The 14461-nt window shown below is 41.8% G+C and overlaps 1 protein-coding gene across 1 annotated transcript in view; it reads right to left on the bottom strand.

Moving 5' to 3' along the window:
• Window positions 1-614: 614 nt before the first annotated feature.
• The window catches only part of NME7 (NME/NM23 family member 7), a 189803-nt gene continuing 175956 nt past the window's right edge, over window positions 615-14461 (bottom strand). Inside the window, exon 12 of the mRNA XM_026659006.2 lies at window positions 615-1036. Coding sequence (XP_026514791.1) covers window positions 1004-1036 — 33 coding nt within the window. The 3' untranslated portion in view covers window positions 615-1003. The remainder of the gene's footprint in view (window positions 1037-14461) is intronic.

Below are 14461 nucleotides of genomic sequence, written 5' to 3'. Positions count from 1 at the left end.
CTAGGTTAGAATGTAAACTTAAAGTGTAGCAATAGTGACAAAATATTTATTCTACTGTAAATGACAAAAGAAAACAAAATTGAGCCTTGGGAGATGCCCATTTTTACTGTAAATTATGATTCCATAACTGACTTGTAGTAAGCAGTGTTTCTGGCCCCCTAAGTATTGCTGCCTTGTGTATTTTATTTAGTGTACAGTACTATAGGTACATACTCTGGTCATTTTTCAAGCCATGTATTGTATCTGTTTTCTACTTTCTGTGAGCAAAGATTTTGCTGCCCGAGGTGTAAATACTCAATGGGACTAGAACTGGCATGGTACTTTACCTTTTTTTTTTTTTTTTCCCTTTTAAAGATAAAGGCCCACCCGTGAGACTATTTAACAGCACTCCATAGATCCTTTTTATTTTCCTGTGGTGTAAGGGTATTTTATTTGAAGGGGTGGCAGGGGGAACTAATTTGCGTTTATGAATAAATAAAAAAGGTGATTGTGTTCTGTGCTCTGTAGTGAATGCTCTTTCCACCCTCATCCTCCAGTATGTTGTGTGAAACCTGAGTCAGGCTTTCCCCACCACTGATGACTGATAATTATTTGCTTTGTATATTCTTTTTTTTCTGCTGGCAGCATCACATGGTGTGGTGCTAATGTCTTTACTGAATGTTTTAACCATTTTCATGGTGGAAGATTTTATATTTATGCAGTTGTACAATTTTATTTTTTCTGCAAGAAAAAGTGTAATGTATGAAAAAACCAAAGTCACTTGTTTGAAAATAAATCTTTATTTTGAACTTTATAAAAAGCAATGCAGTACCCCATAGAATGGTGTTAAATGTTGTCTAAAGTGCAAAACTCTATGTTCTAACATATGTAATAAATAGCCAGGAGCACAGTGCTCTTGCTCTTGTATTTCAGTCAGGTTAAAACATTGGACAATAAATGAATGAACACGTCTCTCCTTGTCTGTCTTTCGTTTAGGAACTGGAGATAGTTCCATGTTCTGCTGTCAGTTGTCCAGAATCTTGAAAAAGTACTGGACCTGTAAAAGACACGTTACAGTGCATCTTCTAGGTAGTTAACCATTGCAAAGTGACTAAAAATGGCATCAGTGGGAATCCAGCTGGATCTCTGAAACTAATCGACGGTACTTGCTTTGCAAGAAAAACATCTTGGCTGTCAATGTACTGGTCACACTGGAATCTGGCTGTGTAGGGCTGGGGGACCTTGAGAGTTCCTGCAGTTAGCACTTCTTCAGTACCTGACTTTGCTATAGCTGCATGTACTCTTTTTCTATAGCTTTGATGGGCAGTGATTGTTTTTAGCACTGCTGGGAATTATGGAAAGGTCAGACAGTAACTTTTTGAATATCAGCCTCTGTCAAAGCTTTAAAACCCAAATCAACATCACAATTTACAAAGTAAATATCCTTAAATCAGAACCAAGTTCTGATTCAACACTTTTCTTCTCTGTAAGTGTTGATTTCATCATAATTTACTGACAATCTTATCCTTCCAGGCCTATTTATTTTACTTATAGAACTTAAAAATGGCACTGAGATCCTATTTCAAAGTGTAGGCCTGCATTTTAATTAGATGAAGGAGGAGCCTTCAGCTTCCTCTCTCAAACAGGTCAAAAACCTTTGAGTTTAGGAAAGGCAAGGGCTACTACCTTGTGTTTTAGACAGTATTAACTAATCTAACTTCTGATAGGAGTAGCTGAAATGAAAATGTTGTGCTTACTGACCACCAAACCTGTACTCCAACTTCTGTTAATCTGCTGATGCCTCAAACTGCCTTAGCACCTAATGCACTTTTATACTTTTGAAGGCTGAGTTGGCAGTCTCAAATACCCTTCTAAAAATATGGCTGAAATTTTTTCTGTTTAAAAGTTGGACAGCATTGGCTGCTTCAGCCCAGACACAAGCAGAAGACAAACTGATTCACAAGCAATAACTGAGTTTATACAAAATTGTAATCACCAGAAACCTCCATTTAATGAGAATGTACTTCAAAGACAGCAGTAACTGAGTTATTCCTGGGTGTTCACAAATACTGTTCCTACTGTTAAAGGTTTGTAGGGAGCTCAATGAATGTCACTGATATGCATGGTAGCTCCAGTGATTTTTTTTTGGGGGGGGGGGGGAAGAGGGCAAGAGGTTGGCATAGGCAATCTATTCTCTCATTTAAAATGAATGCCTATGGCTCCTTCCATATACAGCAGCAGGTTGAAGAAATGCAGTCCTAACTAGTGCTTTGTGTGTGTGTGGCCCCTTAAGAGGCAGAGTTGAAAGACTGGGTCTTGCTCTTAACAGCAACAGACATTTTGTGAACCCCACCAGCTTGAGAACAAATGAACTGCATGCCTCTTACTTGCTTTATGCACACCTCAGGCCCTGCTTGAAGAATCTTACTGTGGTAAAAACTGAGCTCATACCACAAGGCCCAATTAGGCTTGCATGCCATTTTGCAATTCATGACAGACTTTAAAAGGTACCTTTTTAAGTGTTAATAGAACAGCACCTTAACTTCACACACCCGAGAACTTCCATACAATGTCTCCTGCTTTTCTATGCCTTCACAAAGAAGTTTCATTCCCTAAGCCAAAGACATATTAGACCCGCTACTGAGGCATATCAGTAAAAAGGTAGCACAGTGAGATGTGACTGAGTTATGATAGTCACAGGTGTTCTAAAGACTGATGGAGCTAAAGAAAATTGCAATGATTAAAGTGGCATGTGGAAAGTGTTAGCAGAAAGAAGCCTCTCTAATCAATCAGCATTTTCACAGTGGGGTACCCATCCCCCTCTCACAGCTAGGAAAGCAAGCCCCACAGAAGTGAGACAAGGATTCTGTTCCCACTCCATTTCATTTCCTGTCACACTACTTACCTTGATGCCCCTCTAAAATCAAATGTGAAGCCTCTCAAACCTAAACTACACTGATTTTCCAACTCCGTCAAGTTACCACCACAAACATGCCCCTCCCCTAATATAAAGTATTTGCAACTGGCAGAATCCAATCGATTGAATTAGACTTTCATAACTGAGAAAGTACCTTTCTGTATATTTCATCATGTGTTGCACAGCAAAAGGTGGGTCCCTTGAAAAATCACCACTGAGTAGATAGAAAGTGCCCCAAAAGCATCTAAAACTATCCCAAGAACAAGCTCTTCTGCATCTAAAAAATCATCCTTAATGAAGAGTCTGGACAGCCTAGACTTGCAACTAATGACAGGCCCTCATTTTGCATGGTCTGAGCTGGTACTTAGAATGACAGTGGTGCTGCCATATACTCAGTAAAACAATCATTTGTCAGAGACAATGCTCTTAGAGTCCCTGGCTAAAATCCTAGCCCCAGTGAAGTTAATGAATTTTTCCACTAACTTCAATGAGGCCAGGATTTCACCCCCAGGGCAAAGGGCTTAGAAGAAAGACTAAGTAGAACAGTCCACTTTTTTTATGCTGTCACTTAGAGACTCAGACTCTAAGGTCAGAGGGGATCAACATGATCATCTAGTCTGACCACCTGCACATTGCAGGCCAGAACCTCACCCCCTGCTCCTTCAGTAACTCTGCCAGAAGTTAAGAGTCTATTAAAGTCCTCAAATCATGGTTTAAAGACATCAAGTTACAGAGACTCTTCCATTTACACTAGTTTAAAGCTTCAAGTGACCCTTGCTGCATTCAACCTACTTCTGAAGTCAGTGACACAATGGAACATGAGAAGTCTTTACAAACAAGACCCCTGGGAAACCAGTTTTACTTTAGGGACTGCCCACCAAACATACTGCTGCCTTGAACTGCCCTCTGTAATGGCTAAACAGTCCTATTTGATTAATAGAGGGATAATGCTTCTAACATGGCACTGAGTTTGAAAAAAACAAAGTATGCTAGAGGAAATTGGTGGGAAGGCATTTACCAATGTACCATGCCACTGAAAAAATATTCCCAACAAGAAAGCATGAGACACCATCAAAAACCCAGCCCTCCCTTTTCAATATAATCGAAAGTTTAATAACAGGCAGTTTAGTGACACACAACGTCTCCAGTCATGACTGGTGCTCCATTGTGCTGGTCCTGTACAACAGAGGCCGTCCCTACCTTGTCCAGCTATATGTATACACCAATAACCAACCAAAGGACTCCCACTAAACAATGGAGATAAAATGTCTGCTCTATGAAAATCATCTGATCAGACTCTCGCCAAAGGTATGTACATTTATTAAGACCACGCTACAAGCCACAGGGTGAAAGGCTGGCTTCACTGAACTCAATGGAAGTTTTGCCATTGAGTTCAGTGGGGTCAAAATTTCACCCATAGGCTCTACAAGTCAACTTCAGGGGAAAAACAACAACATTCCTTCCTCCCCCCCAAAAAAATGAACAATAAATTAAATTATTTTATATCTGGGCCCCACAGTAAATTGAGAGGATTTCAGTCACTAAATTCTACACCAAAAAAGCTATCCAATGTATAAATTCAATCCACCAATATAATATTAAAATAATTTGATAACATCTTAAATTGGTTCCCAAACTTTGCTCTTTAAATTCAGTTGACCTAAGTATAGGAGTTGGGACAAAAACCCACTATAGAAATCCTACACTTCCAGTTCTGCAAACAAATTTAAAATTTTATTAGAAAATATTTAAAAAATAAACGATACAGAAGATTTGAAGCGTCAGTTATTGGTCATTGGGGGTAACATACAGAGTATAGGGGGATGCTGGTATTTTGGGGTTGGGCAGCACACATAATATATACAGACTGCAATGACCCCAATGGGGGGGTAAATGGTGGGCGGGATCAAGATACAGCCGACAAGCGGTGAGGGTCCATCACTCATACAGAAAGTACAGACAGTCATGGGTATAAGTAAGCGGGCTGGGTAACGGGGATGGGGTGACCCTCACGTGGTGGGGTTCCGTTAGGTTCGGTGGGTTCAGGGCTCAGGGGATAAAGTCCAGCAGGGGGGGTTTATAGGTCTCTTCCCCCTTGCGGGTGCACGAGGTCTCCCCAGCTCACTCTCAGTATTGGCGGTGGCCGGTGATGTGCTCTGTGTAGATGTCCCGTGACCAATGAATAGTGTCCGAGACCATTAGGCGTCTCATGAGCCGCGCGTAATGACGGCCTACCCCACAGGTCCTTAGCACGCGTTCGTTACATGGGTCCCAGGCACCCAGGGCCCCAACGAGCAGGGCGTCGTTGTACACTATCCCTGAGAACCAAATGGTACGCAAAAACCACCACCAAAATCTACACTGCGTGCATACATGCGTCATTGGGGGGGAAAAAAGCCAATTCAATTAAGGTGGAAGTGGCCTATTCTCAACACTTGACAAGAAGGTGTGAGTATCAACAGAGGGAAAATTACTTTTTGTAGTGACCCAGTCACTCCCAGTCTTTATTTAGGCCTAATTTGATGGTGTCAAGTTTGCAAATTGATTCCAGTTCTGCAATTTCTTGTTGGTGACAATTCTTTGACAAAAAAACTTCAAAAACACCTTCTTGTCAACTGTTGAGAATAGGCCACTTCCACCTTAATTGAATTGGCTCGTTAGCACTGACCAGGGCCGGTGCTACCATTTAGGCAAACTAGGCGGTTGCCTAGGGCGCCAAGATTTGGAGGCGCCAAAAAGCGGTGCCTTCAATTTTTTTTTTTTTAATAGCATGGCTGGGCTGGGCTGCTGCACGGTCGCCGCTCCACTTCTCCAGCCTCCCAGGCTTGCAGCGCCAATCAGCTGTTTGGCGCCACAAGCCTGGGAGGGGAGAATTAGAGCGGGGGCGATGTGCTCGGGGAGGAGGCGGAGCTGGGGTGGGGAGTTGCCGCACGGCTGCCGCGGGGGGGCGCCTCAGGGCGGAGGAGGGCAGGGAGCTGCCGCAGGGCTGGGGGGGGGGGTGCACCAGCCCTGGCACTGACCCCCACTTAGTAAAGCAACTCCCATCTTTTCATGTGCTGTAATATATATACCTGCCTACTGTATTTTCCACTCCATGCATCTGATGAAGTGGGTTTTAGCCCACAATATCTTATGCCCAAATAAATTTGTTAGTCTCTAAGGTGCCACAAGGACTCCGCGTTCTTACTGATACAGACTAACACAGCTGCTACTCTGAAACTTGTGAAGCAGTGTTGCAAAGGAGACAGAGATGGAGAGACATTTTCTGCTCCACTGTCAGAAATACAAGGGAGCTGAGAAATGTTAAGTCCTCCAATCTATCATACCTGATGGAGACTTTCCATTAAAAAATCCTGAGGGGGAGGGGGAGAGATGTTTGAGAAAAACAAAGGCCAGAGATAGCATCACATAGGAAGAACTGTGCTCCTGAGGATATGTCTACACTACAAGCTAGGGGTGTGACTCCCCCCGGCTCATGTACACACACTTGCGCTAGGTCTCGTTGAGCTAGTGAGAATAGCTGTGTAGCTGCAGTGGCAGTGAAAGCATTGCTGAGCTGTGCAAAATACAAACCCACCAAACACCGGTAGATATTGCGCTAGTGCGAGCATGTGTCCATGGGCAGGGGAATCACCCCCCAGCTCAGACAGAGCCGGAGTCAGAGGTGAACAGGAATGACCGATGGAGATAGGATAAAAATCCAAAACCTGATGGGATTCTGGATACTTAGATTGTAACAGAGCTGTTTGAGAACTGGAATTTCTGTTCCATGGGAAATTCCAACATTTAAAAACAAGGTCCCAATTGAGAATGAACATTTTGAAATGTCCCACAAAATCAAAATTCCAACATGTTTTGATTTGGGACCACGGAAACATTTCAATTCAGTAGCGTCAGAAAATTTCAAAAGGTGGTCATTTTGTTTGGACTTATTTCATTTTAATTTTAATATTAAATAGATCACATTAAATTAACACTAATATTATAACTGTATATTTGATATGTGTATAAGTAAAAACGTTTCCATGCTGTCAAAAAAGTTTACACTTTTTCCTATTAAAAAATTATCGAAACATCGGTACTTTCCCATGAAATGTTTTGAGGTTGACAAAGCTGCATATTTCAATAGGCAACTATTTTGTCAAATTTTTTTGACTATCTCTAATTGTAAGCTCTTTGGGGGCAGGGACCATCTTACTGTTATATGTTTGTACAGTGCCCAATAACTGGTCCATGGCTAGGGCTTTAATGTACTAGACCTACTTTTCACAAATACCCAAGGTTTGTGTCTTTTTAACATTTTAGCAGCATTATGTAACTTGTCACACTAATAAAGAATTTTGAATTCAGCTTGACTTATGGAGAGGCCTATCTGCCATCAACTTCAAATTTCAGGGTGATTTGTTTGTACAGTGGTGACTTTGTAAAAGCTTCCATTGCACTCAGTAGAGCTGCTACTTCCTTATTGCTTACATGGTATATTATCAGCTGTCTATCTGAACACTCTGTTCATGGTGCCAGATTGACTCAAGTGTAATTTTCTACATTAAAATGATTTCTCTCTCTGCTCTTGGCGAGATAGGCTCCTAGATTCCAGAGTGAGAAGCACATTAAAAACACCTAAGAAATACAGCGAGAGAGACTTAAAGGCAAACTCATAATAGTTGAATTTGAGAGCAAGCAATCTTATGCATATACATAACATCAATAAGGTGTTGTAGACCCCTGATTAGAACAGAGGTTTAAGCCTTAGAATGTCGGGGTTCTTTTCCCACCTCTGCCCAATCCTCTCAACTTGCGAAGATGTAAATGTGGAACACAACGTGTGTCAGAGAACCAAAATGAGGGGGACAAAAAGCAGGAATGTTAAAATGCATGGAATCTATTCCTTCGGTGTAAATAACTCTGTTTAACCTTGGTCACGATTATGCATTTCTCATTTAACTAATTTTCAACAATAAAAGGAAGGAGACACCAAATGTGGGTGGAATATAGGTAACTTGGGGATTTTGAGAGGTATAGCTCTGCCACTGACTTGCTGTGACACCTTGGGCAAAGTCACTTAATCCCTCTGGTCCTGTTTCCCAATTCATTAAATGTGAATAATACTTCATTAATGATTGTAAAATGCTTTGATAGGTCTAGATGAATGTCACACTTAAAATCTACACGACTAGTACTAATAAAGAGTGTTAACTACAGCTGCCCTGTTTATTGCAGCCTGGGTCTCCACCTGTACGGCCTCTCTGGAAGGGTATTCTCTCAGACTAATGGCTCACCCCTGGTTTGGAGAATCTCTCTTTTAAAATGGCTTTTATTGCATTGTCTAAAACCCATACAGAACGTACTGACAAACTTCAAAGCCAGAACAAGCACAATAAGTACTGTATAACCTACAAACTATGTGCCATTATGTTCTTTCCAAATACAATTATGTGGATTAGCTGCCATAGACTCACAGTAAAATCTGTTAACAATTTACATGTATATAGTACGGAGGAAGGATTTGCCTTTCTAAAGACTTACTCTCAGGAGCTGTGCGTTGCTGGGCAAGATGCTACAATGATAAATGTGGCTCTGGGTAATCAGTAGCAAACAGTGCCCATCTATTTCCCCAATTACCATAATCTATTTCAGGGGTCGGCAACCTGTCAGATGTGGTGAGCCGAGTCTTCATTTATTCACTCTGATTTAAGGTTTCGCGTGCCAATCATACATTTTAACGTTTTTAGAAGGTCTCTTTCTATAAGTCTATAATATATAAACTATTGTTGTATGTAAAGTAAATAAGGTTTTTAAAATGTTTAAGAAGCTTCATTTAAAATTAAATTAAAATGCAGAGCCCCCCGGACCGGTGGCCAGCACCCGGGCAGTGTGAGTGCCACTGAAAATCAGCTCGCGTGCCGCCTTTGGCACACGTGCCATAGGTTGCCTACCCCGATCCATTTAAGGAATTAGCGCTTGTGAAAGATGGTGCGTTGCTAGCTGGAGAGTGAGGCCAAGGTTGTCAAAAGTAACTAGTGATTTTGGGTGCCTCTGTTCTAGGCCTTTTGGGGTGGCCCAATTTTCAGAAAGCACTGACCCATGCCACTGGAGAAACAGGCCCCTTTACAATGCCTCTTATTGGGCATCCAAAGATGGAGGCAGACAGATCACTAGTCACTTTGGAAAATCTCAGCCTGCAGTTACTCTTTACTCAGAATCCTGATACAGCACAAACAGCAGGAGAGAAAGCTTCCCCTGCACAACACAAATGTGCCTCAACCTTGACCCGGAAAGGGCAATACAGTTTCTATGGTCTATTCAAAACTTTCGCCCCTTTGCTATTAACAAGGGGGCCACTCAGTGCCAAAGACAGTGATGATTTTTTTCTGTGGACATTTGTCCTCCAGGGACAACAGTGAGACCAACCAACCAAACTCATTTAAAGGCTATTGGATGGCTTATGCAAATGTGTGGTAACTTTCAGTTACACTCACTCCTCCCTTGGGATGGGCTTGAAGGAGAAGATGAAAGGCTCTGTATCCCATTACTAATCCCAGCAGCCACTCAACCTCCGAGGAAAACTGAGTTATAACATGCAGATAAACCTACTCTGCTTCCTGCTCCTATATAACATGGAAAAAGAACTGCGACCCTCTGACTCCAACAAGACCAATGACCTCACAAGGGAAAGCTCTAAATCTGCGGCATTCCACAGTGGACACAAACTCACTGCAATCCTAGGACTAGCGAAGATGATAATTCCATCTCTCAAGCTTTCCAAGTGCACAATAAAATAGCCGTTTCCAAACTTTCTACTCCCGAGCAGCTTCAGGAGCTTACACAGTCGTGCAGGCAATAATAAAATCCAACAACATCCTGATTGTATCACTCATGCAAACACTTCTCTTTTCAACAGCGTGCATCCTAAAAACAAGGAGGGGGTCAGACAGAAAATTAAAAAGGAAAGCAAACCAACCAACCAACCAAGCATCCCAAGGAAAGAGAAAGGGCTCTTAAGTGCAGGACACAGCAGAGGAGTGAAAAAGTAGAGAAATTCACAAGTGAGGATATTCCCAAGAAATGGAAACTCCCCTTAAAATATAAAGGGGAGCTTAATGCTAATACAAGGTGCCAGCTAGCTAGACAGACTTAGAGACCAGTGTTCTCTGTTTAACCATGGAATAGGTACAGAATGGGCAGTAGTAGTACACCTTGGCACAGAGGCGGATTATGACTTCTTTGTGCCCCAGGGCCCCAATAACATTTGGGCCCCCCTTGTCCTGGGGGCCATGAGGCACTGGAACCAGGGAGGCCAGGGCCCCCCTACTTTTAACATGGGCATAGTAGCCTCAGGCAGGTGTGGAGCGGTGGTGGTGGCAGGGACTGTGCTTCACAGCGGGGTGAGCTGGTAAGGTGATTAACTCCCCCGCCGTGACGCATAGCCCCTGCCCAGGGCAGGTGGAGGGTTCAGGGCTCCACACAGCGGCCCAGGCTACCTGGGCGGCTCTTACCACGGCCGGCTTCTTGCCTGGCCAGAGGGCGGGGCCACAGTTCCAGCGTCAGAGGGTCCCCCACTTCTACACAGCTTCCAGAGCTCCTGTGGGGGCCTCCAAATTGGCCAGGACCCCTCAGGCCCATGTGTTAATCTGCCACTGGCTTGGCAGAATGCCTCAACCCTGCCCTAGAGTTGAAAGAGTACTTTGTTATTCATGGTCCATTCATCCTTGGCCTCTCAATCTGAAACTGCTAAGCCCAGGGTACCTGTTAGGGTCAGTTTTGGTAGTGGTGGTTTTAGCAATGTAGACTCTTTCCCAATGGAAACTAGTCTAAGACCCCTAACTCATTTCACCAGCGTCACCAAAAGGGTGATAGTCATGTTCAGTCATTTCTAACCTGTGCTGAATTAGAATCATCAGCCAAGAGATGGAAGGCTCCATAGTCTATTATTAATTCAGAGCCAGCCAGTCCTCCTCCAACTGGCTGAGAGAGATGCATGCAATTCATCAGTGCTCTCTCTCTCAAGCCATTTTGACACTGTACTCGCGCTGAACCAGTGACAGGGCTCCAGGAACATGGTCCAGGTGATATTGTGAGATCCATGTGACTTCTACTGACCCATGGCACTGAAGTTTTATAACTCTTTAGGAATATCTCAATTTGAAATCACTAATGGGAACTCAAATACCATTTTGGCCATTCAAGCTGCTCTCTACATCAGTATAAACCTCGCTGAGACCTGACTGCACTTTTTGATGGCTAAGACTGAGTTTTGTTTTAGATGTTGTTGATTCAGTGCAGTATTAATACAGCAGCATGGATTAAAACACTCAAAAAAAAATCTTGCATTTTTACAACACCTTCCATCCCAAAGGGTTTTATAAACAAACTGATGTACAAACAAGGGAGTCATTTTATCCACCACTCACAAGCAGTCACCTCTGGGGTGAGACCCAGCAGCAATACCACTCAACCAACAAGGAAGTGAGGAATAGCTTTTCCAGATGAAACCGCAGAGAGAATTTAGTTCCCTGTTGGACTTTGGTCAGGACATCAAGGTTACACCCCTTTCCTTCTTACCAAAGTTCCAAGGAATCTGTAAGGAACAAAACTGATCAGGAAGGGCCAATTTGAACTATTCACACATACTGGCAGGTTCTAAATCAACTTTAACCACTGACATAAAAGACCTGGGCTTCATCGCAGAGAGCTCAATGAACAGCTATTTTCAGTGCATGATCATGATGAAAACAAACAAACAAGAGGGTACTCTGCTTTAAGCAATAGAGAATAACACTAAAAATATTGTAATGTTATAACATGTTGGTGGCACACTCTCATCTCAAATGTGTGTTCAGCCATGATTAGCCCATCTCAAAAAGTTATAACTAAAGTAAAAAAGAAGGACAATGGTAGTTTTTCCATGTCTTACTAATTTTAACAGTAGGACGGATTAAAAAGATTAGGTCGACATCTTAGATGAGAAACACATAAGAACGGACATGATAGCGATACATGAAAATAATGAAGGCTACAGTAAAGGTAAATTGGGGCTGCTAATTTACTCTCTTTAATAGTACAACAATAAGTGGATATAGTCAATGAAATTAAAAAGTAAATTTTAAATGGATATAACAGTACATAGCTAGCTAGTGGAATTCACTGACACAAGATATTGAATTCAAGAGGAGTTCAGACTTTACAAATGTAGAATTTTTTTCCATAACTGCAATAAAAAACCAAACAATGTAAAACTTTAGAGCCTACAAGTCCACTCAGTCCTACTTCTTGTTCAGCCAATCGCTAAGCAAACAAATTTGTTTACATTTACGGGAGATAGTGTTGCTCACTTCTTATTTACAATGTCACCTGAAAGTGAGAATGGGTGTTTGCATGGCACTTTTGTAGCCAGCATTGGCAGGTATTTATGTGCCAGATATGCTAAACATTCGTATGCCCATTCATGCTTGTAGGCTCTAAAGTTTTACATTGTTTTGTTTTTGAGTGAAGTTTTGAAAAAAATTCTACATTTGTAAGTTGCACTTTTACATTACATACAGTACTTGTATGAGTTGAATTGAAAAATACTATTTCCTTTTGTTTGTCTTTTTAAAGTGCAAATATTTGTAATAAAAATAATATAAAGTGAGTACTGTACACTGCATTCTGTGTTGCAATTGAAATCAATATATTTGAAAATGTAGAAAAACATCCAAAAATATTTATAATAAATGTAAATTGGTATTCTATTATTGTTTAACAGTGCGATTAAAGCTGCAATTAATCACAAATTTTTTTTAATCGTTTGACAGCCCTAGAAGAAACTACTCCCGTGAGCATGTTATTTCTGAATTGTCCAGCCTGGATTTTACTTCTCTCTCTGAAGCACCTGGTATTGGCCACTGTTAGAGATAGGACATTGGACTAGACAGGCCTTTGATCTGGCAACTCCTAAATTCACAACTCATTTTAAAGACCAAAGCACCCAGTTCCCAACATCACGCTGGGATACTGATTCAGTACCACCTCAAACCACCACTTCTTGCAACATCTAGGCATATTTTAAGAGGACTCATCCAAATACTGACTCAGTATGTCCCTGTTTAGTTTGAGCAAGCACTAAAGGAATCATAGCACAAGGCTGCAGGCAAAAATAGTTTTAAGGACCTTATTTGAATAGCTGTAAAATGGCTAGGAATAAAAAGCAGAGGGCCTGATTTTCAGAGGGGTGGGGCACTCGAGTTGACTCCAAATGTAGTTCTGGGTGCTCAGCACTTCCAAAAATCAAGTCGCAGAACTCCCTGCAGGTGAGACACACGTGAGAAAGAAGGACCCAAAGCCTGGGAGGTTTCCACACTGTAACTGACTGGGCTGCCAACAGCTCACAGGTGTATGCACAGGAGCAAATGAGAGCGTCACTGGAAAACGGAGAATGGGAGAGTCTGCTCAGAGTGAAGTCACCACACCAGTGATTTAGGGATTTGCATACTGTTTGCTGTAGCAGGTAAACAGCTATATTAACGTACCTGAGAAGGCAGAAGTTAGTAAAGGGCAATAAGGTGAGATCACTCCTATTAGAAGTTAAAATGATACATCAAGAGGCAAATGAATTCACTGGGAACTGTACAGCTAACAAGCTATCCCTAAGCACCATGGCATAGGTGCAAAGTAACAGCTATCCAAAAGGCCCTGCTAGGGGACCATATATGCTACAGTTCGTGGCGCAAGAAGGATTATTTCACACACAAGAAAATGGTCGGTAACATTTTATTAATCGGAAGTAACCTCCTCTTTCAAGTGGGTTATTCAGAGATGTTGAGTGTCTGTGCTATTCAACTCACTGCAATCCAAGAGATCTCTCACTATATGATTATTTTACACAGCTGTGGCACTCAGAGTGCTTTACAATCCAATGAAGCCTCAGGACTTCCACACCCCTGTGGAATGGGTCAGTTCTATCACCACTATTTACATTAATACATGGGGAAACCGAGGCACGGCAAGACGGTGAGACTTGCCCAAAGTTCCACAAGTCAATGGCAGTCTCCTGCACTAACCACTCAAAAAGCTCTGCTTAAAATTAAAGAGGAGGTTTTCCTAATATATACTCATATATGAGGAAATAACTTCTTGTTTTATATTTAATTTATAAAAGTGCATCTACTCCACACTCACTCAGTATATATAAATGAATACTTAGCCAGAGTTAGGAAGTGAATTCCTGTCCCCACTGATGTCAATAGTAAAATTCCTAATGATTTCAGTGAGGTCAGGATTTCATTCAAGTTTCCTATGTATTACCTAGGTTGTAGGCTCTTTAAGTCAAACACCCTCATTGTGTTCTGTGTTTGTGCAGCACCTAGCACAGCAGGATTCTGGTCCTGCCTGGGGCCTATATTTGGGAAATATTACGCATGACAGGGGAAGTGATTTCTAAAGTTTGTGAAAGAACCTTAGCTCAGGATTTCCTGCATTTGTAGTGATTGTGCTAGCTAAGAATGGATGTCAGCAGTCTTCACTCCATGTTACCACAGTGTTTTGTGATTATATATATATATATATATATATATATATATATATATA

Source organism: Terrapene carolina, unplaced genomic scaffold (assembly GCF_002925995.2).
Source record: "Terrapene carolina triunguis isolate 2854851 unplaced genomic scaffold, T_m_triunguis-2.0 Scaffold558, whole genome shotgun sequence".
In the NCBI taxonomy this organism is placed as follows: Eukaryota; Metazoa; Chordata; order Testudines; family Emydidae; genus Terrapene; species Terrapene triunguis.
This window is presented reverse-complemented; position numbering and strand designations above follow the sequence as displayed.